The sequence below is a fragment of the Phocoena sinus genome, chromosome 2, assembly GCF_008692025.1.
Source record: "Phocoena sinus isolate mPhoSin1 chromosome 2, mPhoSin1.pri, whole genome shotgun sequence".
Classification (NCBI taxonomy): domain Eukaryota; kingdom Metazoa; phylum Chordata; class Mammalia; order Artiodactyla; family Phocoenidae; genus Phocoena; species Phocoena sinus.
The window spans coordinates 61,108,980-61,135,952 of record NC_045764.1 but is presented as its reverse complement, the minus strand read 5'-3'; the positions used below and the strand labels follow the sequence as shown (position 1 = coordinate 61,135,952).

The 26,973-nt window shown below is 55.0% G+C and overlaps 1 protein-coding gene across 13 annotated transcripts in view; it reads right to left on the bottom strand.

Annotated features, from left to right (window-relative positions):
- Window positions 1–21: 21 nt before the first annotated feature.
- LOC116749035 (taste receptor cell protein 1) overlaps window positions 22–26,973 on the bottom strand; it is a 54,029-nt gene continuing 27,077 nt past the window's right edge. For 2 of the 13 annotated variants that reach the window (XM_032622934.1, XM_032622933.1), the window contains exons 3-11: window positions 16,753–16,831; window positions 15,598–15,746; window positions 12,400–14,823; window positions 10,253–11,633; window positions 8,673–8,734; window positions 7,252–7,409; window positions 6,950–7,080; window positions 6,460–6,524; window positions 5,092–6,167 (exon numbers count right to left, since the gene is read on the bottom strand). In XM_032622934.1, coding sequence (XP_032478825.1) covers window positions 5,861–6,167; window positions 6,460–6,524; window positions 6,950–7,080; window positions 7,252–7,409; window positions 8,673–8,734; window positions 10,253–10,933 — 1,404 coding nt within the window. In that variant the 5' untranslated portion in view covers window positions 10,934–11,633; window positions 12,400–14,823; window positions 15,598–15,746; window positions 16,753–16,831 and the 3' untranslated portion in view covers window positions 5,092–5,860. Of the gene's footprint in view, window positions 6,168–6,459; window positions 7,081–7,251; window positions 7,410–8,672; window positions 8,735–10,252; window positions 11,634–12,399; window positions 15,502–15,597; window positions 15,747–16,752; window positions 16,832–26,973 lie in introns of those variants that run through there. The other 11 variants (XR_004348488.1, XR_004348490.1, XR_004348489.1 and 8 more) reach the window with 11 other exon arrangements.

The following is a 26,973-nucleotide window of genomic DNA, read 5'->3' as shown; positions in this document are numbered from 1 at the left end:
GGAGGGAGGGAATAGGGTGCTTTCCTTGCCAACTCATCTCCTATTTGAGGAGAGATGGCGTCTGGGCTGCAGCATGAGTGGCTTAGACTAGAAAGGCATTTCCCAGGTTCTTACCTGGCCTTGGGCAGGGTACCCTCACGTGCTTCCTGATCCAGGTGCCCAGGACACCTTGAGTCTGTCTCCCTAGAGGTCCTCAGACTCCTCCCCTGGGCAGTCCCCTATCCCGGCCCTGGGGGATGCTGGGCGCAGTCATCCCCAGGGCTGCCCCACCAAGACAGGCTCTGGCCGCTGCAGTTTCCTGCTGGAGCCTTGGGCCATCGCCTTGCCACCTTCCAGCCCCTGGGTGAACACCTAGCCCATAGCTCTTGGGCCCTGGACTTGGACCTGAGGGTCCTTCTGTTGTGGATGGATCTTCCTGGCAGATTCAAAACACATCTTTGCTGGATGTCCCACGCTGGCTAGGCCCCCTCTCCACAGCACTGACATCTGTTTGTCAAGCCCCAACCAGACTGTGAGCTGAGGGTGGGGATAAGGTCTGACTTATGTGGACAGGATGTCCCAGGATGACACTCGCTTAAGCTCGTGGCCCCGGTAGTCTCTTTTGGGCGCTGCATACCCCCGCCCCCATGCTGAGGTGCCTGCATTTGGCCACAGGCGCCTCTCCTGCCACCCTCCCTACCTCAGGCCAGTGTCAGGCACCTGTGGTTCCAGGCAGAAGCCCGAGTGCAGAGCCAGGTCCGGCAGACGGTCCCCAGGTGCTGATGGCCTTGCCCAGCTGCTCATGAACCTGAGCTCCCTCGCTGTGGCTGGTGAGTGACACCCCTCCCCCAGCCTGCTGTCCCTCCAGGGGCCAGGCCTGGGCCCAGCTGACCTCTGTCTGCTTCTGGCCCCTCCTTTACCTGCCAGGCTCTCACTGAGCATGACTGTCTTGCCCATTTCCTCGTCTGTCCTTAACAGGAAGTTTATAGAACCGCTCAGGGACATTGCGTCTCTTATCTACCAGGCCCTCATCGGAGACGTGGCCACCTTGGTAGGCCTGGGCCTGGCCTTGGAGTAACCAGGAGGTCATGCTCTCCTTCTAGGATACAGCCCCCATGGTTCCCATAGGCTCTTCTCCATCTGACCAATGGCCTGGTGGGCAGCTGCCCCTTCTCCCCTGCAGGGCACCTTGGGGTGGGGGGAAAGGGTGAGGCAAGAGATCTGGTCCTCTCTCACCCGCCTGAGGCTGCTTGGAGGCAGAGTGCCCATCCCTGCCCACCTCCCACTCCAGGTGCAGCGGGGGCCGAGCCCCTTCCCCGCCCTCTGGCAGGTGCTGATTCAAGGTTCCCAGTGAGTGTTGCTGGGGTGGGTGGGGGAGTGGCTCACAGCACTCTCCCTGCCCTTCAGACCCTGGAGAACCACTGGCCCAATGGGCCGGCTTGTTTCCTGCACTGCCACCTCCCAAAACCTGGGGCTGCACGCCGTATGAAAGCAGCAGAGTTCCCACCTTTCAGGTGCAGGTGCTAGCACCGCCCTGCTGTGGACATGTGGTCGTCAAGAATGCAGGCTCTGGAGCCCTGTGACTGTGACCTTGGGCAAGTCACTTAACTCCTCTGCTTCCCTCTCCTCGGCTGCGAGATGGGGATAATGGCACCTATTCACAGGTGCTTGATGAGTGTTAGGTTTTTAGAATGAACTGAGTTCTGGAGGAGGCAGCAGGCGGAGTGATCAAGGCAGCACTGCATGTTCATCTCTGAGCCTCTGTTTATTCAGCTGGAGAATGGGACACGCAGTTCCAGGGCTGCTGAGAATTAAAGTCCGTGTAACAGTGGGGCGTGGGAAGTGTCCTGCGGGCCCCATCTGGCCCATGGGGAAGAGCTGCTTAGGAAAGACTCGTCTGCGTGAGGGTGCTGGTTTGCCAGGCCCCTCCGCCATCCTGTAGACCCTGGTGATGTCTGTCCAGCCTGGTGTCCGCATGGCTGGCTCACCTTGCCAGGTAGACCCTTTCTCCTTATGTGTTGCAGGTACTGTCACTTCACCTCCAGAGAGACCATGCTAGGTCCCCACGTGTGGGTTTCCTTCCCTGTACCTTCTCCTTCAAACCCACAGAGCTCACTGGGTGTGTCTGAACTGTATCTTCATGCAAGGCCTCACGTGATGCTCGACAGCCTGGCTTGTGGAGGGCCAGGCGACCAAAGCCTGAAGAGAAGAGGGGCTCAGTGTTCACTGGCCAGCCTTGGCCCTCAGGCTCTTTCCTGCTTATCCCACCCCCTTCTCTCCTGTATCACCTACAGGGACTCTCATGGTAAGGGGGGCAGCTCGGGAGAACAAGGCTAGCATAACCCTCCCTCCCTCAGAAAAACACTAGCAGGGATGTTTTAGGCATCCTGACGGTTGGGGGAGCATCTTGCAGGGCCGCCTCCTAGTCCCTGGCCTGCCGTGGCCCTTGAGTCAGAAGTCGTGGAGAGAGGGGGCTGACCCAAGATAGGTGCAGATGTCAGGCTACTTTCCGGGTACCAAGGGGTAGAGGCTTGGGGGGCAGGGGACCTTCAGGGGTATGAATGAAAGCTTAAGTATTCCAGAAGTGCAGAGGAATCGGCCGCCAGCTACAGTCAACCTCTACATGGTGACCTTCCTGTTGACCCTCTCTGGCATCTTGGTGCTGGCTGCTATCTTTGGCCAGGTAAGCCCGTGGTCTGGGCCCTGGGCTCCTGGGTCCCCTCACCGGGCCTGCCGGCTCTTCTGGAGGTCGAGGGAGCCTTTGCGGGAAGACTACACTTGAGTCCCCTTCCCTTCTAGGTCATGGTTTCAAAGGCCATCGCCCTGTGCTACCAAATCTCTCACGTCCCAGCGGGCCCAGCAGTCGCTGGAGCTTTGTGGGCCAAGGCCTTCACCTCCCTGGGTGTGGTCCAGGAAAGCTGCCTCCCCCTCCAAAGGCCCACCCTCCGCCCCTGAGAGGCTGTCAGCTCAGCTTCTGTCCTAGACCTTCCCCAGCCAGGTGGTCTGTTCTCTGAGCCCGGCTTGCCCTGCGGCACCAACCTTCCCTGGCACACAGCCAGGCCTCACCTCGGCCACCAGCACCCCAAGGCCTTTGGTCTGAGGGTGGCCGGCCCTAAGGCGGAGGTGGGGCTGGGACCAGGCCTTGCCCCCAAGAGTCCCCATGCCCACGCTTGACCCTGTCAGTCTTCTGCCCCCACCTCCTCCTCCTGTGGGCTCTGCTCTGAACCTCTCCTGTGTCCTCTAGGTCCTCCTGTGCCTAGAAACAAAAGCAGTCTTTTGTACCAGCTTCTGATTGCGCCGTGTCATTTAATTTTCCATACCCCAAAAGGACCGGAGTTTGGCTTGAGACCAATGATACCTCCAGCCCCACCACCGTGTCAGGCCAGGTGTGAGGGCGCCAGCTCTGTTCCCCTGTCCGCATCTTCTGCAGGCCTTCATCTTGCCCTGTTCCGCTCCCCAGGGCCTGACCTGAGTATGACGATGGTATTGAGTAGTTTTCCAGACCTTCTGGGGGGAGGTGGGTGCCGCCGTGGTTAGAGCATGCCTGGTGTCCCTGGTGTGGGTGGTGAGGCGCTGTCCCCCGCACCCTGCCTCTGTCGCGGCCCTGGGAGTCTAGTCCTTGGATGAGCTAGGAGGGAAGAAGCCCCCTTGCTGTGTGACCTCAGGTGGTGCCTTGCTGCTCTGGCTCTCGTTGTCAGGGTTGAGGCGCTGACTGTGGAAGGCTGGGGGCAGGGCCAGGAGGAGGAGAGGTTTGGGGTGCGGTTTTAGTGGCGGGAGCAGCAGCGGGAAGGGGCGCCTGGGGGGTGGGGAAAGGACAAAAGCCAGGAGTCAGGAACAACAGTGTACCCAGAATGGTGCTACCTGCCCTCCCCGACGTCCTCCTGGCTTTGGGGTCAAAGGGGACACTGAGTTGGGGCACGTGTCCCCACTTCTTCCGGGGCGTGGAGGAGTCGCTGCCTGGTCCTCCGGTGGTAGAGGCAAGCTCCCCTCCCCAGATCTCCTTCCCTGCTCCAGCTCTCCTGGCCACGTGGGGCCCTAAGTTCTGCCTCTGTCCACCCACCCTCTGCAGCATTTCTGGGACTAAGTGGAGCACATTTAGAGGGTTCCGCTTGACCACCCCGGGTTCACCCCCCATGACAGAGGGGGTGAGCTTTTGGGGCACAGTGACTGTACCGCCCAGGCTCTGTCAACACCCACTGGGAAATGTTTGCACGAGGCCTTGGTGGCTGGGAGGCCGACCCCATCCAGAGTAAACGTCCCGGGGAGCAGGGAGAACTGACCTCTGTACCTGGACACTCTGAAGCAGGCCTTCCGCGTCAGCACCTGGGACGGGAAGGGTGGGGTCAGGCCAAGCTCCCTGGCTGGAAGCCCCTCAGTTCCTGGGGTGGGGAGTGACCCCTCAGCTTGACTCAGAGGGTCAAGGGCCCAGCCTGTCTCCCGGGAAAGAGACCCTGGCCCAGTCAGACACTCACCAGGACGAGGGTGAGTGCAAGAAGCCGAAGCCCCAGGACGATGAGCGCCACAGCATAGCTGGGGGTGGGGGTGTGAAGCTGACCTGAGGCTTCAGAACCAAGTGGGCAGATGATGGCTGGGTGGGTCCCCATTCTTCCAGACTACAGACCCCTGAGAAGGCAAAGCCAGGCCTGCAGAGGAGTCCCAGGCGAGGGGTCCTGGCCCAGAAGGAGCTACAGGAATAGAGCTGTAGAGCTGGGGCCACCTTGGAGGGCTCCCGGGAAGAGGAGGAGCCGGGCCTGGACCCTAAAAAGCAGCCAGCTGGGGGCTAGTCCAGGAGGAAGGGAGGGCCGGAGGGGGGAGCAGGGGCAGCAAGGCAACGAGCCTGAGGCAGGATGCAAACGGCCGGATGACACAGATACATAGAGGGAAGCCGGGAGAGAGGCACTGACCGAGGTCTGGGCTGACCATCTCCACGGAGAGGCCCTCAGCTTCCTGCAGGGCATGCAGACCCCGGAGCACGCAGTCCTGCACGAGGGCTCGGGCCGGCATGGCCCTGAAGAAGGTGGCACGCACCCTGGCAGTCAGTGGGTCGGGCCTGGCAGGAGGATCTTCACCAGCGTCAGGAGGCTAGACAGCCCGGGGGTCTCAGGAAGGCCGTTTTTCTGAGCCACTGGCCCCACCGCTAGAGTTCAGCCCTGGGTCCCAGGTCACCCAGAGCCACCACAGCCTTACTGGAACTTCTCCACCACCGCTTGGCCGAAGTTCTGCAGAGGCCTGAGGACGGTGGTCAGCTGGGGAGCAGAGAGGAGGAAGAGGGTCACAGCTGTACTGCAGCCTTGTTGGGTCCCCACACATGAAGCCTCCAGCCTCCTGCTCCTCCCTTCTCTCCCCCTGCCCCCACTTCACCCATCTCATCAGCATCCCCCGAAGTTTCTGGGACTTAGGGCTGCTTTTGTCCCGCAAGCCCTTGGTGAGGGGTTCGTCCAGGATCTGCAGCTACACTTCATACTGCACCAGCTCTGCTTTCCCCACTAGAGGGGCGGAGAGGTGGGTGGGCATCAGCCTAAGCCCCCTATCCGGGGAGCCCTGGGAGAGGACCAAGCCCTGCCGCAGGGCTGCTCACCCCAACCTCTATGCTCTCAGCCAGAAGTCAGCCCCACCCAGGCTGAGGCTCAATCCCTCCCGCTGCCTGTTTACGTATAGCCCACGAGCTAAGAACAGTTTTTACCTTTTTAAATAGTTGAAAAACATCAAAAGTATTTTGTGGCACATCAAAGTTATGTGATATACAAGTTTCCATATCCATCAAGTTGTATTGGCACACAGCCATGCCCATCTGTCTACATATTGCCTGGGGCTGCCTTCTAGCTATAAGGGAGCAGTCGAGTAGCTGTGACAGATACGATGGCCCACAGAGCTTATCTATTCAGCTCCCCATCTGAGGCTCCGTAACTGATTCTTCTCGGTGGCCCCAGCACAAGGGTATTCGTGGTCGAAATGAAATTCTGTCCATTCTCCAGAGGAGGAACATTGAGACCCAGAGAGGTTGAGGCTGCTGACCAGAGACACACAGGGATCCCAGCCTTGACTCACCATTGGCCATGATGCTGGATTTCTGGACAGCAGGATCCATTATGTTCCGGGCCAGGTGATTGGCCAAGCCTGGGAGGTGGGTACAGATGGGGGTCTGGAACTTGTATTCGATGTAAACGCCCACCCACTGGTCCGCATTACTAGGGCGAGTACAAGAGGGGAGTGCAGGGGTTACAGCCTCCGCCAGCACATGTTTCTAGAAGCAGGTATCCACCCTCCCACCCCAGCACACCCTCAGGCACTAGGGCTCCCTACCTCCTAGGGCAGAGCTTCATAGGGCCAGCTGGAGCTCTCTGGGACAAAGCCCTCCCCTGGTGGCCCCCAGCCCATGGCTCCCATGGCCTGGCTCGGAGTCACGCCCCGCTCTGCCCCAGGGTGGCCCCCAGGAGAGGAGCAGGGCAGGCTGGGCAGCAGGGGAAGAGCCCAACCCACCTGAAGAGGAGCAGGGGCTCTTCCTGGGGACGCGCTGTATAGAATCCTGACGGCACGGGTGTGACCTGTGGGGAGTCCTGGAGGTCAGGGCAGGCCTGGGGACTGTCACTCCTGAGACCCAGCGTGGGATGGGGTGGGGGCAGGGCTGGGGTGAGGCAACTGAGCGTCTCCTTAAAGATTGCGTCCTGGGTGTCTCACTTCCTACCCTAGTGCTGGCCCTGGATAGGGGTGTCTGGTTACAGAGCCTGACCATATGCCCCTGGGACAGAGCTGTCACCTCCCTCAGGCAACCTCTCCACCCCCGGGCAGGGTGTCACCCCTCAAACGGGGGCCCATCAGGCAGGGCTGTGTGCCCTCCATGCCTGCCTCCCCCCACAGGGCCGTGGCTGGGTGCCGCCCCACGCCTCACCCCCAAGCCACGGAGGCCTGCAGTCAAGGAAGGCAAAGTGGGTGTCCCAGGCTTCGGAGGGAGGGCAAGAGGCCACCTCACCTGTCGGAGGATCGTCTTTTCCAGCAGGACAAAGGCGGCAGAGCCAGGCAGGAGGAGCGGGGGCTGGAAGGGCCTCATGGCCGTGAGATGGATGCTGGTGGTCTCCAAGGCCAGGTCGGTCAGGTTGGACCCTGCAGAGCCCTGGCTGGGACTTCAGGAGGCCCCAGGAGCCTCCTGATCTACCACGCACTGCCTCATGGCCAGGGCGGGAGCTGGGCCCCTCTAGGGAGCACCCCCAGCCATCTGTGGGCAGGCGAGGAGGCACTGAGGTAGGGGGTCGGGGGGGTCGGGCAGAGACTCACCATCAGAGGCGAGGCTGCTCTCATCCAGGGACAGGTTCCCCAACATCTTCCCTGCGGCCTTCACTTTGCGGTACAGAGTCCAGAGGACTTCACGGGCAGAGGGGCCCGGGGCGAGGCCCCCAAACACAAGGGAGGCATTCACAGCTGCAGAGTCAGGCCTGGGGACAGAGACACATCCTTACCAGGGGTCCAGTGGGAGCAGGGAGGGCCCTGGGGGCTGGATGAGGACCTGACTGGTGCACAAGTAGGCCAGTGTCCCGAGGAAGGGGAATCCGCCGGGGGAGCCACGGACTGAGTCCCTGTGTGACAGCACCCCTCTGGGTCTCAGCTGCCTCCTCGCTAAAATGCGGACAATGATGCCTTTGCTGTAGGGTTGTGTGATGACTAATGGTGCAGCCAGCAGAGCACAAAGCAGGTGCTCGGGAAAGCAGGTTCCCCCGGACACCCCAACAAACTGGTTCTAATGGGAACACTGGGAATCCCGCCCAGGGAGACGGCCGCTGTGAGCAATCAGGAAGTCAACCTGAGCCAGACTGAGAAACACATCTTTGGCGGCATCACAGGAGCAGGGGATCTGGAGAGAGGGAGGTGACAGGCCTGAGGAATCTCTGAAAGCCTGTAGGAGGTGGACCAACTGGCCATGTCCTGAGGAGGCAGCCTGGCCTGAGCATGGGGTTGAAGGGGTTTGTGGGGAGAGATCTGAAAACAAGCAGCCTCGGGATCCAGATTTCCTTCATCCCTCCCCTGAGGACCCGTTTTCTGCTGTGCCGTCCTGGGGCTGGGGAGACAAAGCTTCTGTTCAGACCCAGGGCAGGGAATTCAGAGAGAGATTTCAGTTCATTAAAAGGGGAAACTTTCTAACCAACTTGGCTCAAGGCCTGGAAAGATAGTGGTGGTGAACTTCCCATCACTAGGTATAATCAAGCCTCTATCAAGGTCTACACCGAGCTCACAATTCACATGTGATGATTTGGACCTTCTCAACCTTTTTTATGAGATTGCAGGGCTGGCATCTGCTTGCAAATCTGGCTTTAGGTCCCCCCGCACCCAGTATCCCCAGGGGCTCAGAACCAGAAAGGGGATTTGCATCTGTTTACATGTCATTTATGGGCTCCTGGCCCCAGGGAAGTCCTCTGCCTTTCCCACCACATTCAGGCAATGCCTGGCACCCCTGCCCAAATTCTGCAGCTGGAATTGGGGCTCAAGCAGGCAGGAGGTCACCTGAGGTCACGCAGCCAGGGGCAGAACCAGATGTGGGCCTCCTGCCCGCCCGCTCAGGGCTTTTCCCGGCCCCTAAGGTGCTTCTGGCCTTGATGGGGCTGGGCACGGCGGGGCAGACTGGGCAAGTGCTCTTGTGGCCTGAGAAGACAACAGACTGGCTGGCAGGCAGGTGGTGGACCCTGAAAGACTCGCTCACTTACCTAAAGAGCAGGACACCGACACCCTCAAAGCTGGAGAAGGCCTCGTGATAGACGGACTGGAGCTGAGGACAGACAGAGGCATTTGAGGGTCATCGTGGCCCCCCACTCCTCCACAGCATCAGCCCACCCTTGTCCACTCTCATTATCTCTGGTCTGGCCCCTGCAATGGCCCCACTGGCCACCTGGACTGCCGGGGGCCACCCGAGACTTCCCCGCATGGCCGCCGGGGACCACCTGCCAATCACCCTCTACTGAGAACCGCACGGCGCCTCCAGCTGTCCAGCAAACACACAGCCTTCCCAGGCCTTTCCTTCTCTGTAGTTTTATTGAAAATCACTCTCCAATCCAATTGTCCTGTATCCCTACAGCCGCCACCCTGCCATCACACCTGGACGACAGCCCCTCCTCCTAATTCTCCCCCTCCCACCCTGGGTTTCATGTCTTCTCCATGCAGCCCCTCTCTCCCATGGCCCTGGGCCTCAGCCTCTGCCCACCTTTTCACCTCAGGGTCCTCACACACGCTGTTCCCTCTGTCTAGAAAGCCCCTCCCCATTTTATCTGGCTGCCTTCTCTCCATCCCAGTTAAAATTCCCCTTTCTCAGAAAGGTGTTCTCGGACTTCCCTGGTGGCGCAGTGGTTAAGAATCTGCCTGCCAATGCAGGGGACATGGGTTCGAGCCCTGGTCCGGGAAGGTTCTACATGCCGCGGAGCAACTAAGCCCGTGTGCTACAACTACTGAGCCTGTGCTCTAGAGCCCACAAGCCACAACTACTGAGCCCGCATGCCACAACTACTGAATCCCACGCGCCAAGAGCCTGTGCTCGACAACAAGAGAAGCCACCGCAGTGAGAAGCCCACGCACCACAACAAAGAGCAGCCCCCACCCGCCGCAACTAGAGAAAGCCCGCACGCAGCAACGAAGACCCAACGCAGCCAATAAGTAAATAAATTTATACTAAAAAAAAAAAAAAGGAAAGAAAGGTGTTCTCTGGGCAACCCCCTAACCATGGCAATCTAAATCAGTCTTCTGTTTATCCCGTAAGAGCTCCCCGCCCTCCTGGGAGAGCGCTCTCTCCACACCCACTCTCTGCAAGGGTCTCTGCCTGGCTCTCCCTTCCTGCTGGAGCCACGCACGGGACAGGGTCAGTTTTCTACCTTTTGGGCTCCCACCTTGCACACCACATGCTCCTCCCCACACTGAGGAGAGGCACAGGGTGAGTTTCATTGACTCCACACTTCCAGAGCCCCTGTGGGCACCCAGCCCTGTGCCCGGCTGCCCTCAGGGAGCTGAGGTCTGCGGAGAGCCACAGGTTGGGGTGGGACGGTGTGGGAAAGGCAGCTCACAGAGGGAGGGATGCCGATTCTGCGGGGCAGGGGCTCTGAGTCACCGGGGGAGGCCTCTCCAAGGAGGCAGCCTTCGCCAGGCAGCAAGGGCAGTGGAGGGCGCGAGGTGGCCCAGGGTGGAGGAGCAGCCCATGCCAAAGCACAGAGGTGGGACGGGCCTGGGTGCTCAGAGGTAAGTGGGGTAGGGGGTGGGCTGGGGTCAGCACGGCTGAGCAGACGGAGGAAGAAGCCCGCACCTGATGTCGGATGTTTTCACTCAGCAGCTGGTACTCCAGGGAGGCAGGGTTCCCGAGTGCCGCTGAGAAGGCTTCATTGGTGATCCTGAAGGTCATTGAGTGAGTCACGCGACTGGGTCCTGGGGAGGGGGAGCCTGAGTCCTGCAATGAGACAGCTTGGCCGGGGTGAGGCAGGAAAGACGACTGGGAGGAGGCGGCACCTCCAGGGACGCTCGGGCAGCCGGCGGGAAGGCCAGAGACACATCCGAGGGAGCGGGTGGTCAAGGGGGCTGCGTTGGCAGGGACCACAGGCCCAGGCTGGACTGTCCACGGAAGAGCAGCCATCCCTGTAACCACCAGAGGTGGCAGGGCAGGTGGGACACTGGAAACACTGAAGATAAGGCCTGAGGTTGTAGGTGGGAGCTCAGATGCAGAAGCATCTCTGGAGAGGTTCTGGCTCCGGTGGTGAAGGGGGAAACTGGGGCCAGGACTGGTGATGGTGACGTTAGTGCAGGTGACGGGGATGAGGGTGCGGACGACAGTGGCAGTGATGCTGATGACGACTGTGGAGAGGGTACCGCTGAGGGCAATGGCAACATTGAAGGACCACTGGGTGCTGGACCCAGACTGGACGCCAGACCACTTCTGGGTGAGCCTGAGCCCACTGTGAGCGCTGTGGGGGCCGTGTCCGGCCCTGACCATACTGCTGCTACAGGGAGAAGAGGCTCTGTGGCAGCCAACGTGTTACTGATCGATGTAAACGCAAGTGGGCCCTGGGGTGCTGAGGACACGGCCTTCTCTGGGGCCTTTGGAGCCAGTGTCAGAAGTGGGGCGGTCCCTGGGCTGAAGTTGCTGGCCCCTGATGCAGATGGCACCCAAGCATTGGGGCTGAAGGTGTGCCTGCCCACGGGCCAGGCCAGAGGTTGTGGAGAAGCCTGTGATGGTGACGTGGCAGCTATCTCTGGAGACCCGGTGACCAAGATCTCCTCTCCAGGTCCAGCCACGTAGGACACTGGCTGGGACTCAGGGGCCCTGTGGGCTGCAGGCTCAGCCACTGCTGATGGAGCTGGTCTGGGTGTGGCCCTGCCTGAGACCCCACTTGTTCCCAAAGGGGCAGGCTGGTCTGAGTGGAGAGGCAAGTCCAGGAGCGAGCCTAGAAGAGTCTGCTGGTCCCCAGGTGCCTCTGGAAAAAGGGCTCCTGCCTTCCTGCCAGGAGCCTCCCCTGGCCTCTTGGCTGAGGGAAAGACTCCAGCGAGGACTGTCACCAAGGCGTTTAATGATGGGAGGACTATCTTCTTGCTGTCCCCTTGCAAAGCAGATGGGCCAGAAGCCAAGGGAGACGGACCCAGGTCTTTGTGAGGAGGAAGACGGGGCAGGGCGGAAGCCGAGACCACCAGGACAGCTGCAAAACAGGAGAGGCCCGTTTTGCCAGCTGCTCGGTGGGGTGGGATTGGCCCACAGCCTCTTAGATGCCGGCCCTCCCTGCCTCCTCCCTCCTTTAGGGTGCCTGAGGAGACCCAAACCCTGGCCCCGGCTCTGCCCCAAACCACTGGGCTACCTCTGGAGAAACTTCCTTTCTCTGGCCCTAGCCCACCAGAGACAGGGGCACTCTGCCCTGCCACCAGACAGGGGGACAGTGAGGGTAAAGGGGCATACCTCAAGGGTCCCTCTCTTCTCTCCCATCCCAGCTCCACCCCATGGCAGGACCCCTCCTCAAAGGAGTCTTTTCTGGTGAGACGCAGGCTGCTTGAGGATGCTGGGAAGTGCTGTTCAACCTCCAGCAAGGAAACAAGGCAATTACCTTATTCCATTCCCAGAACACAGGATGCTTCTGGAGGGCTGAAGGGGGGTGGGGGGATGGGGAGGGGACCCATCTCTGACAGCTGTAATACCACACCTGGCTACAAGGGTGCACTGAGCCCCTTGGGGGCCAGCCCCATGCCAGGTTCCCCCAAGTGGGTGACGCTGAGTGCCCTCATGGAGCCCCAAGTGTGGGGGACTGAGCAGGGGATCCTGGCCCCGTCTCAGGATCCTCTGAGCTGACCAAAGCCAGGCTGACATGAAGACAAGGAAGGTCAGCCCTGATGTGGGAGCCATGGAAGTCCCCCAGGTGAGTGGGCGGGGTCTAGGACAGGCCCCTCACCCCCAGGGGCCGCACCTTCACTTACCAGCCAGGAGAAGCCCAGCGGCTGGAAGCCACTGCCCGTTCATGCTGATGGCTCCCGCTCAGGCTGCCAAGCCTCCAGGACCAGATGCAAGGTGGCAGATGGAAGACTCCGCTCGGATCCCCCTTCAGGAAAGGAAGGTTGCCCAGCTGTGAGCTCTGGTTAGCTGAAGCCTCCAGCCACTCCCTGAGCTGCGTCTGCCTGGCCCCTTTCCACACTTCTGCCCTGCAGCTCAGCTGCAAGCCGCTGCTGCCTGACCCTCCAGCAAAGCCCTTCTCCCTTTGGGCTGCAGACTCTGTTGAACGTGCCAGCCCCACAGCCCGAGAGGTTATAGGCCTGAAAACTTATTGAAGAAGAATGAAAAGTTCTGTCCAGTCTTCAAATGTGAGGTGGGTGCTCTTCGTGGACGTGGTGAGGGTCTCAGTGGTGCAGATGATCCGGGCGCGGGTGGGGGCGTTAGTGGTGCTGACGGTGGGGTGGGGTGGCTGTGGCGACAGTGGCAGTCATGGTAGAGCTGTGATGATGCCAGAGGTGCTAACCGCGGTGGGAGCTCTGCTGGTGTCCAGGTAGAATGGGACTTAGGGGAGGGCAGTGACACTGACAGCCATGTCCCATCCCCTGCCCCAGCTCCTGAGGCACTTTTGTCCCTGCTCCCACCACATTAGGCTAGGAGGGGAGTCTGGAGGAGGGCAGATCAGAGAACAGTCCCCATCTTGCCCGCCCCCACTGGGCCCCTGTGGAATCCTGGCCAGAGACCTGGACTGGGGATGTTGGGTATGGAGATGGGTGGGCTTTGGGTTGAGGGGTCCTTCCCTGGTACCCCCGCAGACCTGGCATTCTGGGCAGACCCAGAACGGTGTGGAGTCTCAACCAGGGCCTCCTCCTGGTTGTTGCTGCAGTCATTCCTGCTTTCTGCTCGCCACCCCTCTTCCTCCCCCTGCCCCTGCAGACACAGGAGGAGAAGGACCAGGGCGGCCCTAAGAAGCTTTGAGCTGCTGAGGGCAGGAAGGGCAGAGGTCTGGTGCCTTCACGGGAGCCAGCTCGGCTTGGGGCTCAGACCATGCTCTGCATCCCTCCCCCGCCAATCCCACCCCTGGCAGCTGTAGAAAGTTTTCAGCTCTTTCAAAGCCTCTCCCACCAGGCTCCTGGCCTGTGTGTGACCTCTGAGAGGGTCAGTGACCTGTCTGCCCCAGGTCACTCACGACAGGCAGACCGCAGAAACCCCTTAAGGGGAGATAATCCCTAGAACCCTTCACAGCAGGAAATCAGGCTGGAAAATCCAGCCCTCCTCGCCTGCCTCTTGCCACCACCCAGCAACTCCTACCTGGAGGCACTCCTTCCTCTAAGGGAAAAATCCTCCATGGTCCGACCCAGCCCTAACACATATATCATCCCAGGATCAGGCAAACCCCTCAGCCCAGCCCTTTCCCTCTGTTCAATCACAGCTCAACTGCTTTGTAAACCTGCACTCCTGTGTCTGCACCCCAGCCCCTTCGGGGTGAAGAGGTTTAAGTGTCCAGGCCTGGCCAGGTTGTGGGGTGGATGCCCTCCTCAGGGCAGGCTTTGGTCTTTGACAACTTATACCTCCGGTCCTAGTTCCATTGCCCCCATTCTCCCACCTGCCCTTCCATAAGCGGCCCCCCAGCCCTGACTCTGGCCTGTGACCCCATCTCCCAGGCCAGCCAACCCACTCTGGCACCCCCATTCCATCTTCCTTGCCTGTGCTCCCAGGATGCCCAGGTCTTACCTGGTGATGCCAGGAAGCCTCTGTCTCCGGAGATGTCAGTGTTCCACAAAGGAGGGAGTGATTGCAGAAACCCCAACCTCTGCCCAGGCTGGCAGGTCTGCCCCCTTCCCAGGCGCCCTCAGGGCCAGGAAGATTTGATTTCTGATGGCTCCAGTCCAAGAGCAAAGGCCACTCACACCCTAGGACACTGGGTCCTCATCTCCCGGCCCCTTCAGCGCCCCTCCTGGCCAGGCCAGGCCAGTCTAGGCGAGGCTGGGGCCAAAGCTGGGGCCAGGGCTGAAGATTCTCTCAGCTCTGAGGCCAGCTTAACAGCGATGGTCAAAGCAGGAGCTCCCAGGGACAGGAGAGGGATGAGGGACAGAAGCATGCCTGAAGACCACTGCACACCACTGGGCAAGGGCTCTGGGTTCAGGCTGCAGTGGTGGGAGATGAGCACGTGCTCACTGTCCCCATTCAAGCCCCTGCTGATCAGGAACAATTTTACAGAGAAAGCTCAATCAAGAGCTAGAGATCAGGGCTCAGCCTGTGTCTAGGATCAGGGCTTAGGTTATGCACAAGGATGGGGCTCAGTCTATGACAGGGCTGGTGCTGGAATTTGCACTTGAGCTGGGCTAGACCTGGGGTCTCGCTGCTCTTCCCTTGCGCTCCAACAGGATGGCCATCCCAACACCTGAAATAAACTGTGAGTGGGAATTCTAGCTTGAGATCAAGGATTTCAATACAAGAACTTTTAGAAGATTCACAGCTTCTGGGGCAGGATGGGGATCTGGTACCAAGGGTTGGTTAGTATTCCTCTTCTTGTGGAACAGCTCAAGCCCCTCAACCAGGCCCTTCCCTGGCACTGCAGCCGGTGCTAGTGCCTCCCTCCTGCTCCTGAGCTCCACAGCCCTGAGAGGACCACAGTCTAGCGTGATTATAGTCTGACTGTTCTGTGTAAGAGCTCTGCACTGCCCCCATGCCCCATTCCTAACACAGCGGAGTACAGAGGGGAACCCTCTCTCTCTGTGATCATCGGGAGTGGTGGCTTCCTGGGGCAGGAGGAGGGTCTGCACTGGGGGTCACCCTGTGACCCTAGTCCAGCACCAGAAGAGAGGGTGTGTGGAGACCCAAAGAGTCCTGGAGAACATGACAGCAGTGGGCAAGGTGGGACCCCAAAGGGAGGAACAAGACAGGTGGTCCCAGGGCTGACCAGGCAGACATTTGCCTAGACACACCGGCAGTGGGGCTGGCAGATGCTCAGCTTCGCCTATGTACCTTCCGGAGGTAAGGCCTCTCCAGCTTCGAAGGTGGGCCTCCCCTTCCTGGCTCTCTCTCCCGGGCTCCCAGCCCTCTGGTGGAGGAGTGGGGGTGGGGTGAGGGATCAGCTTACACTCCTCATGTGCCCCTTGTCATGTGCCTGCCTGATCCAGACCTTATTCCCGCCCACCCCCCGCCACCCCCACCCCGTCTGTTACCTTGCTCCTCAGAGAAGTGTTGCTATGATGGCCCAAGGTCTCCAGCCACTTGACCAGGACAGAATAGGGGGCTCACAGGAGGAACAGGGAGAAGAGTATGGGGGAGCGACTTTACACCTGTAAGTACTGGAGATGTCAGGGAAGGCTTCCTGGAGGAGAGGGGGGAGGACAGGATAGAAAAGGGGAGGGCACTAGCAGAGACCACTAGTTGTCCCTGAATATTCCTCCTCCCGTTCTTCATTACTAATACAATCCCTTCTTTTTTTTAATTTATTTTTTGGCCGTGCCGTGCAGCATGTGGGATCTTAGTTTCTCAGTTCCCTGACCAGGGATCGAACCCGTGCCCCCTGCATTGGGAGCGTGGAGTCTCAACCACTGGACCACCAGGGAAGTCCCCACTATCCCTTATTCTTAGCTGGGCATGGGGTGGTCCAGAATAAAGACTATATTTCCTAGCCTCCCTTGTAGTGGGTGTGACCATGTGACCCCGTTCTGGCCAATAGGATGAGTGCCGTGAGGGATGTAGTGTAAGTGTCCCCAAAAGGAAAAGATGTTACTCTTTGTCCTTCTCCTTCTTGCCGACTGAAATGGGAAACTCGAGCTCTTGGACCATGAAGTAGAGGCTGTGAGTGGAAGATGGTGGAGCAAAACAGGAAGGTCCTAGACATCCTTGTAAAGTCACCTGACTGACTGTGGACTCCCACCTCCACACTTGTTTGGTGTGAGAGAGAAATAAATGTCTGTCTTATTCAAACCACTGTTATTTGGGGTCTTCTGGGGTTTTTTTTTTACTGCCCTAGCCCTGACTTTACACCTGTGTTGGGTAGAAACTTTGCACGGCCTCCCTTCTCTGACTCAGCAGCCCCCAACTCAGCCAGCCTGAGCGGGGCTCCCTCAGTGGGGGCAGTGGACATCTTTGGGGCATGCATCTCCTTCAGGCAGCCCAGTCTTTTAGGCACTCTTAGCCCTTCATGATTTTCCTCTCTTCACCCTTCTCCATGTCTCCCCAGCAAGCACCCTCCACTTGGGCTAAGTGGGAACCCTCATCCTTTCCAGGTTCATTTCCAACTCCATGCTTTTGCTCCTGTCTCCAGAAGGAGTAGGCAGTACGAACTGCCCATTAACCAAGGAAGAAATTGGAAAAGCAATTTTTACCTTTAATAAAAACTCTGGCTGCAGAGAAACAAAAATCTGCTTGAAGTTGTCAGAGGGTCAACACAATAGTGAAGAATTCCTAGAGCAAGATACAGGAGGAGACAAAAATTCAGAGAGGGAGGCTCGGCATTTGGAGCTGTTTTCCCATGGCAGGTAGCGGGGGCGGGGGGTGTTACCAATCCTAAAAAGGCAGCTGGGAAGCTGAGCAGTACTTTGAACAGCTTCTAGATTACTACAGAGACAAAAGTAGGAGCCCAGGGCCTGCCAAAGTTTGGGACAGGGTGTGTGAATGGCTCTTATAAATCCACAGACCACTCGTTTGAGACCCTGGAAGGCTGTACCTTGGGAGTAAGGGTGATGTGGAAGGCAGACCTCACATAGACTGTAGCCCAGCTTTGAGTCTCAATCCCTAAAATTGGATTAAAATGATCTTTAATTTCTAGTGAGTTCAGGGACCGGGACAGGAAAACAAAATTGTCTCTGCAGGAAGATAACGTTGTGTTAATCCTCAAAACATGTTACAAACTAATTTTTTTTTTTTAATATTTGGCACACAACTAAGGCAGCCAGGCACAGAAGGAGACCAGACAATTGAACCCAGAGCTAGCAGAAACAACAGACAGGGGCTTCCCTGGTGGCGCAGTGGTTGAGAGTCCGTCTGCCATTGCAGGGGATGCGGGTTCGTGCCCCGGTCCGGGAAGATCCCACATGCCGCAGAGCGGCTGGGCCGCTGAGCCTGCGCGTCCGGAGCCTGTGCTCCGCAACGGGTGCGGCCACAACAGTGAGAGGCCCGCATACCGCAAAAAAAAAAAAAAAAAAAAAAAAGAAAGAAAGAAACAACAGACAATAGAAACACTCTCAGAGGATGGTTGCAAAACTCTTGCCTTCCAGCCTGACTGGGGCAAGGGCTATTCCATGAAAAGCAGAAGCTCTTGAGTTCTTAAACCCATTTGAAGAAGCCAAGCGAACGTAATGAGGATGGTTTAAAACACAAAGCAAACAATCCTCAGCTTCAAAGAGGGTTTACAGAGTATATGGAGGCCTGGCTGGCAGACAGGAAAGTCATGACACCCTTTCAACATGTCCCAGTCTGTACCAGAAGGTGGAGTGCGATCCCAGGACAATACCTCCACCACCACCTCCTCCCAAAAGGAGACCAAGCCAGAGCCAATGGAAAAAGATCTTCAGGAGAGTAAGAAGCAGGCACTGAAAGGAAAAGAATTGGGGAATGATGGCCTACATAAAGCCCGAGTGGGCTTTTAGAGGAGAAGAACAAAGGCAATGCATGTTTTCAGAAAAGGGACTATCCCCAGGCCAGGAAGCATTAAATGGAAGCCATCAAACAGAACTCAAAAGATGCTAAATTGTACAGCAATCAAGCTTCCTGCTATAGCAACTCTTGGAGTTTCAAGATGGCACTCAAGGACTGTGAGGAATGTATCCGGCTACAGCCAACGTTCATCAAGGTTATACATGGAAAGCAGCTGCCCTAGAAGTGACGAAAGACTACCCAAAGGCCACAAATGTCTACCAGAAGGCATCAGACCTGGACTCCAGCTGTAAAGGAAGCAGCAGAACGGTTACCAATGCTACCTCATGGCCCAGTACAACCAACACGAGAGCCTGAAGATGTGAAGTGATGGGCCGTGGCTGCCCTTGAGGTGCAGGAGATAATGAGTGGACCCGGCCGTGCAGCTCATCCTGGAACAGGTGCAGAAGTACCCCTAGGAATGTAAATTGGTACAGCCACTATGGAAAACAGCATGGAGGTTCCTCAAAAAACAAAAAAAAGAGTTGCCATATGATCCAGCAATCCCACTCCTGGGCATACAACCAGACAAAAACTATAATTTGAAAAACATGCACCCCTGTGTTCATAGAAGAACTATTCACATAGCCAAGACATGGAAACAACGCTAAGTGTCCATCAACAGATGAATGGATAAAAGAAGATGTGGTAGCATATACACAATGGAATATTACTCAGCCATAAAAATAGCAAAAGGATGCCGTTGGCAGCAACATTGGATGGATCTAGAGATTATCATACTAGCGAAGTAAGTCAGAAAGAGAAAGACAAATACCATATGATATTACTTGTATGTGGAATCTAAAATATGATGCAAATGAACATACCTACAAAACAAAAACAAAGCTCACAGATATAAAGAACAGACTTGTGGTTGGCTGAAGTGGGGGGGGGCAGGAGAAGGAAGGATTGGGAATTTGGGATTAGCAGAGGCAAACTATTATATACAGGGATGGATAAACAACAAGGTCCTATTGTAGAGCACAGGGAACTATATTCAGTATCCTGTGACAAACCATAATGGAAAGAATATATATATATGTACACACCACCACACACACACACATATATATATGGGACCTGGGCCCCTTGCTTCAGTGCTGCGGTGCTTGCACCTGGACACACATCTCCTCGAGCAACAAACTACAAAGGAAGTATCAATATAAGGGACTAAAAATAACGGCATGCATGCACAGTTGGGGCAAATTCTGGACAACGAGATACAAAGAGACCAAAAGCCCAACTGCCACTTCTGAAGAGCTGAAAGCAAAAGCAGGGGACTGTACATGCCCCCTGCACACAACACCACCAAAGGGATGGGCAAACCTCCTAAGGCACCCCTCTGGCCTGACCCCTGGTCACACTTCTACCCACACCCCATATTAGGAAGCTGCTCGCCCCACCTCAGAGTGAGTAAGCAAGGGAACCTGTTGTTTGTTCTCGCTCCCTGGGTGCTGCGGCAGAGCCCCAATAAAGCCTTGCCTGAATTTCTTGTCTGGCCTCTGATCAATTTTCTGTTGATTAAGGAGGCCAAGAACCCTGATCGGTAACATACTTTGTGGGCCAAGAACCCTGATCAGTAATATACTTTGTGGTGACACCACGAAGAGACTATTGTCCCCTTCCCAGGAGAGGATCTGGGCACCTCTGGAACCACTGAACGCAGCGTACCCTGTGGTGACAATGCGGCCGCCCCTGAACCTCTTGTTTCAGCATACACCACGTTTGGTCAAGTCATGACCTTCTTGGTCCCTGAGGGCCTCAGTACCCTCATTCAGGCAACGTTTTTCCCCTCTCCTTGTTCTTTTTTCCCTCACCACTTTCTCTTTCCCCTTTGTCCCTTTCCCTCTCCTGAAATCTCTCTACTTCTCTCTCTGTCCTCTCTTACTTCTGTCCTTTTCCTTCCAAGAGAGTGGATAGCAGGCAGCTACAGCATCACTCCTCTCAGCCTGTGAGACCTGCTCCCTCTGGCTGGCAATGGCTCACCTTGACAGGTGACAAGCAGAGGTGGGAGAGGCTCACCTCACACCTTGGTCCAGTGGGCTCTCCCCGATTGGAGATTTGTGAGTGATAGAGGTTCAAACCTCATATCGTGTAGCGTCTGGAAGTCTGATCGTCCCAATATTCTTGCCTTTATTTCCTGCCTCCAAGAGAAGTCCTGTTGGGAACGGGCTGAAGCAGCAGATTTCTATATACTGGTGTACACGTGGGTGAGAGTCCCATCTGTGGATTGGGGACCCACAGATGACGTACAACTGGCTGGTTCCCGGCTTGATCACCTGGTAGGCTGTGGACGGGGTGATCCCTCCTTCACTGGCCCTTTCTGGAAGCGCACAGATTGTTGCCTGAATAGACACCGACAGGGGGCATGTTGAAATAGCAATCTCTTTCTGTCGCTTTCTCTTTTTCAGTCTTTTCTGTCCCTCCTCCCTTTACCTCTCCTTTGGTCCTCACCCTTATACTTCCATCCCCCTTCATCCTGAAGAATCCTTGTTTGTATCTTTACGTTTCTGTCATTGGTACATGTTTTTTTTGGCTGCATTGGGTCTTTGTTGCTGTGTGTGGGCTTTCTCTAGTTGTGGCAAGCGAGGGCCACTCTTCATTGCGGTGCACAGGCTTCTCATTGCGGTGGCTTCTCTTGTTGCGGAGCTCAGGCTCTAGGCGCGCAGACTTCAGTAGTTGTGGCACACAGGCTCCGTAGTTGTGGCTCGTGGGCTCTAGAGTGCAGGCTCAGTAGTTGTGGCGCACGGGCGCGCACGGGCTTAGTTGCCCTGCAGCATGTGGGATCCTCCTGGACCAGGACTCAAACCCATGTCCCCTGCATTGGCAGGCAGATTCCCAACCATTGTGCCACCAGGAAAGCCCCCTGGTACATGTTTTTGAAAGGATCTTTGTTTTATGTAGTTTTGTCTGTCTAACTGCTCGTGCAAGTCTCTGCCAACATTGTGAGCATGGTGGAGCATTTACACCTTGAAATGAAAATGCAGCCCACATAAACTGAGACTCCAGCCTTGGGTTACTTAGTGAGATTTTTTGTTTTTTTAATTAATTTATTTATTTGGTTGTGCTGGATCTTAGTTGCGGCAGGCGGGTTCCTCAGTTATGACGTGAGAACTCTTAGTTGCGGCATGCATGTGGGATCTAGTTCCCTGACCAAGGATCGAACCCGGGCCTCCTGCATTGGGAGCATGGAGTCTTATCCACTGCGCCACCAGGGAAGTCCTACTTAGTGAGATTTTTTTTTTCTTTCACAGTACGTGGGCCTCTCACTGTTGTGGCCTCTCCCGTTGTGGAGCACAGGCTCCGGACACGCAGGCTCAGCGGCCATGGCTCACGGGCCCAGCCACTCCGCGGCATGTGGGATCTTCCGGACCAGGGCATGAACCCGTGTCCCCTGCCTCCGCAGGCGGACTCTCAACCACCTGCGCCACCAGGGAAGCCCTACTTAGATTTTAAAGAGCAAAAAAGGAAGAGAGGAGCTTGCCTCTTTCTCCTCTGCCTTTGTAACGTAACTCTGCCTGGGCTCTCAGAGACCACCTGATTCATACTGTAGTCCCCCAGACTGCGGTGAAAAAAAAAGAGGGTTTTTAAATTCAAGCGGGAAAACTTTGAGATCTCTGGTTCTGTTTTTATGTGAAAACTAACTTGTAAATAAGCTGTATTTAATTAACTTAAAGAAAATTGAGTACTTATATACATTCTCAGAAATTTAAAAGAAAACTCACCAGAATATATTTCAGGTTCATGTGATCTGGGAAATATTCAATATTGAATTAATATCTGATATTAGAGCTAGCTTAAGCTTATGGGTTTAATTAATACAGACCTGTCTTTAGAGTCATCAACATTATTTATTTATTTTTGGCTGCATTGGGTCTTCGTTGTTGCCTGCGGGCTTTCTCTAGTTGCAGCGAGCGGGGGCTGTTCGTCATTGCAGTGCACGGGCTTCTCATTGCAGTGGCTTCTCTTGTTGCGGAGCACGGGCGCTAGGCGCGCGGGCTTCAGTAGTTGTGGCTCGTGGGCTCTAGAGCGCAGGCTCAGTAGTTGTGGTGCACGGGCTTAGTTGCTCCGTGGCATGTGGGATCTTCCCGACCAGGGCTCAAACCCGTGTCCCCTGCATTGGCAGGCGGATTCTTAACCACTGGGTCAGCAGGGAAGTCCCAGGAGTCCCATTATGTAGGGTTACTGAAAGTTAATAAATGCATATTGTTTCTGTTATGAAATTTGTCAACAGGGAAAATAATCTCATATGATTAAATTTTTAAGTAAAGGTAACTGAGATAACAGCTTTTTGGTAAACGCTATAGGAATAATTATGTTTTGGAAATGTCCATCTAAATAGTCTCTCCAAATTTTGGTAGCATGAAACTAAATTAAGTTAAATGATAGGAACTCATTGAGTACCCAGGCCATTTCAAATAAGATGAAATATTGGAATATTAATTGCTGAACAGTCTAACTTTACCTACTTTTGTCTTCTTGTGAGAAACTAAAGCTGTTTGGTGCCGCCTTGAGATGTTCTCTACCAATCTACAGAATGCTAATGTAAAAGACAGTTCATGGTTCCTTAAGGAAAGTAGGATGTTTGTTTTCAGAAAAGAAGGTATGAGGAATGGAAATATATTTCATTAAAGGAAAAAGGGTGATTTTTGTCCTAGAGCTGGTTATTTTGAATGGAAGGAATAAGGGACAGGAAAATATGGCTACAGAAAGCTGCAGAAGGTTTGTGGGAAAGGAACATTGAGAAAAGAATTTTGTACATGGTCAGGATTTTCTAAAGTTGGGTTAAATTTAATTAGGTAATGGATTTTCTTAAGAGTAGGCTGATGCAAGACTGGATTTGGTTTCTCTCTCTCATAAGAGAACAAAGTTTTCCTGGAATTCTGCTTTTGATAACAGATTGTGTGAGTTTCTGTGCCTTTAAGTGATCTGTTTTTATTTATTTTTTAAATAATTTTTTAAAATTTATTTTACTTTTGGTTGCCTTGGGTCTTTGTTGCTGTGTGCGGGCTTTTCTCTAGTTGTGGCGAGTGGGGGCTACTCTTCGTTGCAGTTTGCAGGCTTCTCACTGGGTGGCTTCTCTTGTTGCAGAGCACGGGATCTAGGTGCACGGGCTTCAGTAGTTGTGGCACTCGGGCTCAGTATTTGTGGCTCACAGGCTGTAGAGTGCAGGCTCAGTAGTTGTGACGCATTGGGCTTAGTTGCTCCGCAGCATGTGGGATCTTCCCGGACCAGGGCTCGAACCCGTGTCCCCTGCACTGTCAGGCGGATTCTTAACCACTGCGCCACCAGGGAAGTCCCTGTTTTACTTTTGAGAATCTTTTTTTCACCTTATCTCAAGGAATAATTGTTTCACAGTGACCTACAATTCTATCCGACAAGGTGTTTTAAAACTTCTCAAAATTTTTGACAGACTTCCCAAATATGAAATTCTAATTAAAGTTCTTTTGACCTCCAGCTAACTTTTGGAGGCTTCAAACAGACCCTGGAGCACCCCAAAGAGAGATCCTAAACTAACTGGTTCATTTCGTATGTTAAATTACATGGGAAACACTGTCCCAAACTTACTGCTGCCTGTGTCAGATAGAATCATCAGGCTCGCCTCAATTTTATCATAGCCGCCAAACAGATAGGGGAAAGGGTTTAGGGTTCTTCTGCTGTCTAGTCTCTCACCTTACTCTATGTCCAAAAATCCCCTGTGAGAATACTCCCAACTCTAGGCCCTCAGGTCCTGACTCCCATGGCATCTTCCATTGTGCCCAACTCCAATTCTTCCAGGAGCTCCTTTCTGCACCTCTAGAACCCCCTTCACTCCAGGTCTTGGCAGCCCATACCTTGTTACAGACTACATATTGGGCTGGCCAACTCCAAGCAGCCCACATCCTAGTCTTATAGATGCTCAATTTGAGGAATATACCCCAACATAGGGAACCTTGTTATAGGACATAAGCTTATAGACAACAAATCCCCTCAAGGGAGGAGCCCTGGTAATGCACTGGAACTCGTTCAAATGTCCCTTATTGGGGACCCCTCGCTTGAGGGACTGGTTAGGTGATGGGAGAGTAGAGAACACTCAAAATCCCATTAGGCAAGAGGGATTTCGGACGACACTCCGACCCCCTTCTGACAAAAGCTTCCTGGTAAAATGTCTCTGGAATGTTGGACTTCATTTCTAAAAGTGCTCTTGGTTGCAGCTTACTCAACAAGGGACGATTCTCTTCTAAGCCAGAAGAAACATCTCTGGAGTGTATCCTTAAAAATTGGAAAAATTTTCGATTGGTTCAAGATGGCGGAGTAGAAAGACATGCTCTCACTCCCTCTTGCGAGAACACCAGAATCACAGCTGAGTGGTCATTGACAGGAAGACACTGGAACTCACCAAGGAGGATACCCCACATCCCAGAGACAAAGGAGATCCAAAATGAGACGGTAGGGAGGGGCGCAATCACAATAGAATCAAATCCCATAACTGCTGGGTGGGTGAGTCACAAACTGGAGAGAACACTTATACCACAGAAGTCCACCCACTGGAATGAAGGTTCGGAGCCCCATGTCAGGCTTCCCAACCTGGGGGTCCGGCAATGAGAGGAGGAATTCCTAGAGAATCAGGACGATGAAGGCCAGTGGGATTTGACTGCAGGACTTTGACAGGACTGGTGGAAAAGAGACTCCACTCTTGGAGGGCACACACAAAGTAGTGTGCGCATTGGGACCCAGGGGAAGGGAGCAGTGACCCATAGGACTGAACCAGACCTACCTGCTGGTGTGGTAGGGTCTCCTGCAGAGGAGGGGGTGGCTGTGTCTCACCGTGTGGACAAGGACACTGGCAGCAGAAGTTCTGGGAAGTACTCCTTGGTGTGAGCCCTCCCAGAGTCCGCCATTAGACCCAGCTAAGAGCCCAGGTAGGCACCAGTGTTGGGTCCCCTCAGGCCAAACAAACAACAGAGAAGGAACCCAGCTCCGACCCATCAGGAGACAAATGGAGTAAGTTTTACTCAGCTCTGCCCAAGACCAGAGCAACAGGCAGCTCTACCCACCACCAGTCCCTCCCATCAAGAAACTTGCACAAGCCTCTTGTATAGCTTCATCCACCAGAGGGCAGACAGCATAAGCAAGAAGAATTACAGTCCTGCAGCCTGTGGAACAAAAACCACATTCACAGAAAGATACACAAGATGAAAAGGCAGAGGGCTATGTACGAGATGAAGGAACAAGATAAAACCCCAGAAAAACAACTAAGTGTATTGGAGATAGGCAACTTCCAGAGACAGAATTCAGAATAATGATAGTGGAGATGATCCAGGACCTCAGGAAAAAGAATGGAGGCAAAGATCGAGAATAGGCAAGAAATGTTTAACAAAGACCTAGAAGAATTAAAGAACAAACAAACAGAGATGAACAATACAATAACTGACATGAAAAATACACTAGAAGGAATCAATAGCAGAATAACTGAGGCAGAAGAACGGACAAGTGACCTGGAAGACAGAATGGTGAATTCACTGCTTGCAGAACAGAATAAACAAAAAAGAATGAAAAGAACTGAAGACAGCCTAAGAGACCTCCGGGACATTAAACGTAACAACATTCACATTATAGGGGTCCCAGAAGGAGAAGAGAGAGAGAAAGGACCCTAGAAAATATTTGAAGAGATTACAGTCAAAAACTTCCTTAACATGGGAAAGGAAATATCCACCCACATCCAGGAAGTGCAGACAGTCTCATACAGGATAAACCCAAGGTGAAACACGCTGAGACACATAGTAATCAAACTGGCAAAAATTAAAGAGAAAGAAAATTACTGAAAGCAGCAAGGGGAAAATGACAAATAAACATACCAGGGAACTTCCATAAGGTTAACAGATGATTTCTCAGCAGAAAGTCTGCAAGCCAGAAGGGAGTGGCATGACATATTTAAAGTGATGAAAGGGAAGAACCTAAAACCAAGATTACTCTGCTCAGCGAGGATCTTATTCCGATTCGATGGAGAAATCAAAAACTTTACAGACAAGCAAAAGCCAAGAAAATTCAGCACCACCAAACCAGCTCTACAACAAATGCTAAAGGAACTTCTGGGGGGGACCTTGAAGATGGCGGAAGAGTAAGACGCGGAGATCGCCTTCCTCCCACGGATACACCAGAAATACATCCACACGTGGAACAACTCCTACAGAACTCCTACTGAAGGCTGGCAGAAGACCTCAGACCTCCCAAAAGGCAAGAAACTCCCACGTAACTGGGTAGGGCAAAAGAAAAAAACAGAGACAGAAAAGAATAAGGACGGCACCTGCACCAGTGGGAGGGAGCTGTGAAGGAGGAAAAGTTTCCACACACTAGGAAGCCCCTCCGCGGGCGGAGACTGCGGGAGGCAGAGGGGGGAGTTTCGGGACCGCGGAGTAGTGCACAGCGACGGGTGCGGAGGGCAAAGCGGGGAGATTCCTGCACAGACGATCGGTGCTGACCGGCCACTCACCAGCCCGAGTGGCTTGTCTGCTCACCCGCCGGGGCGGGCGGGGGCTGCGAGCTGAGGCTCAGGTTTTGGTTTTGGACGGAGCTCAGGGAGAGGACTGGGGTTGGCGGCTTGAACATAGCCTGAAGGGGTTAGTGCACCACGACTAGCCGGGAGGGAGTTTCGGGGAAAAGCCTGCACCGGCCGAAGAGGCAAGAGACTTTTTCTTCCCTCTTTGTTTCCTGGTGCGCGAGGAGAGGGGTTTAAAAGCGCTGCTTAAAGGAACTCCAGAGACGGGCGCGAGCCGCGGCTAAAAGCGCGAACCCCAGAGACGGGCGCAGAGGCCGCGGCTGAGGGCGCGAGCCCCCGAGACGGGCGCGAGCCGCGGCTGAAAGCGCAAACCCCAGAGAAGGGCGCGAGCCGCGGCTAAAACCGCGGACCCCAGAGACGGGCGGGAGACGCT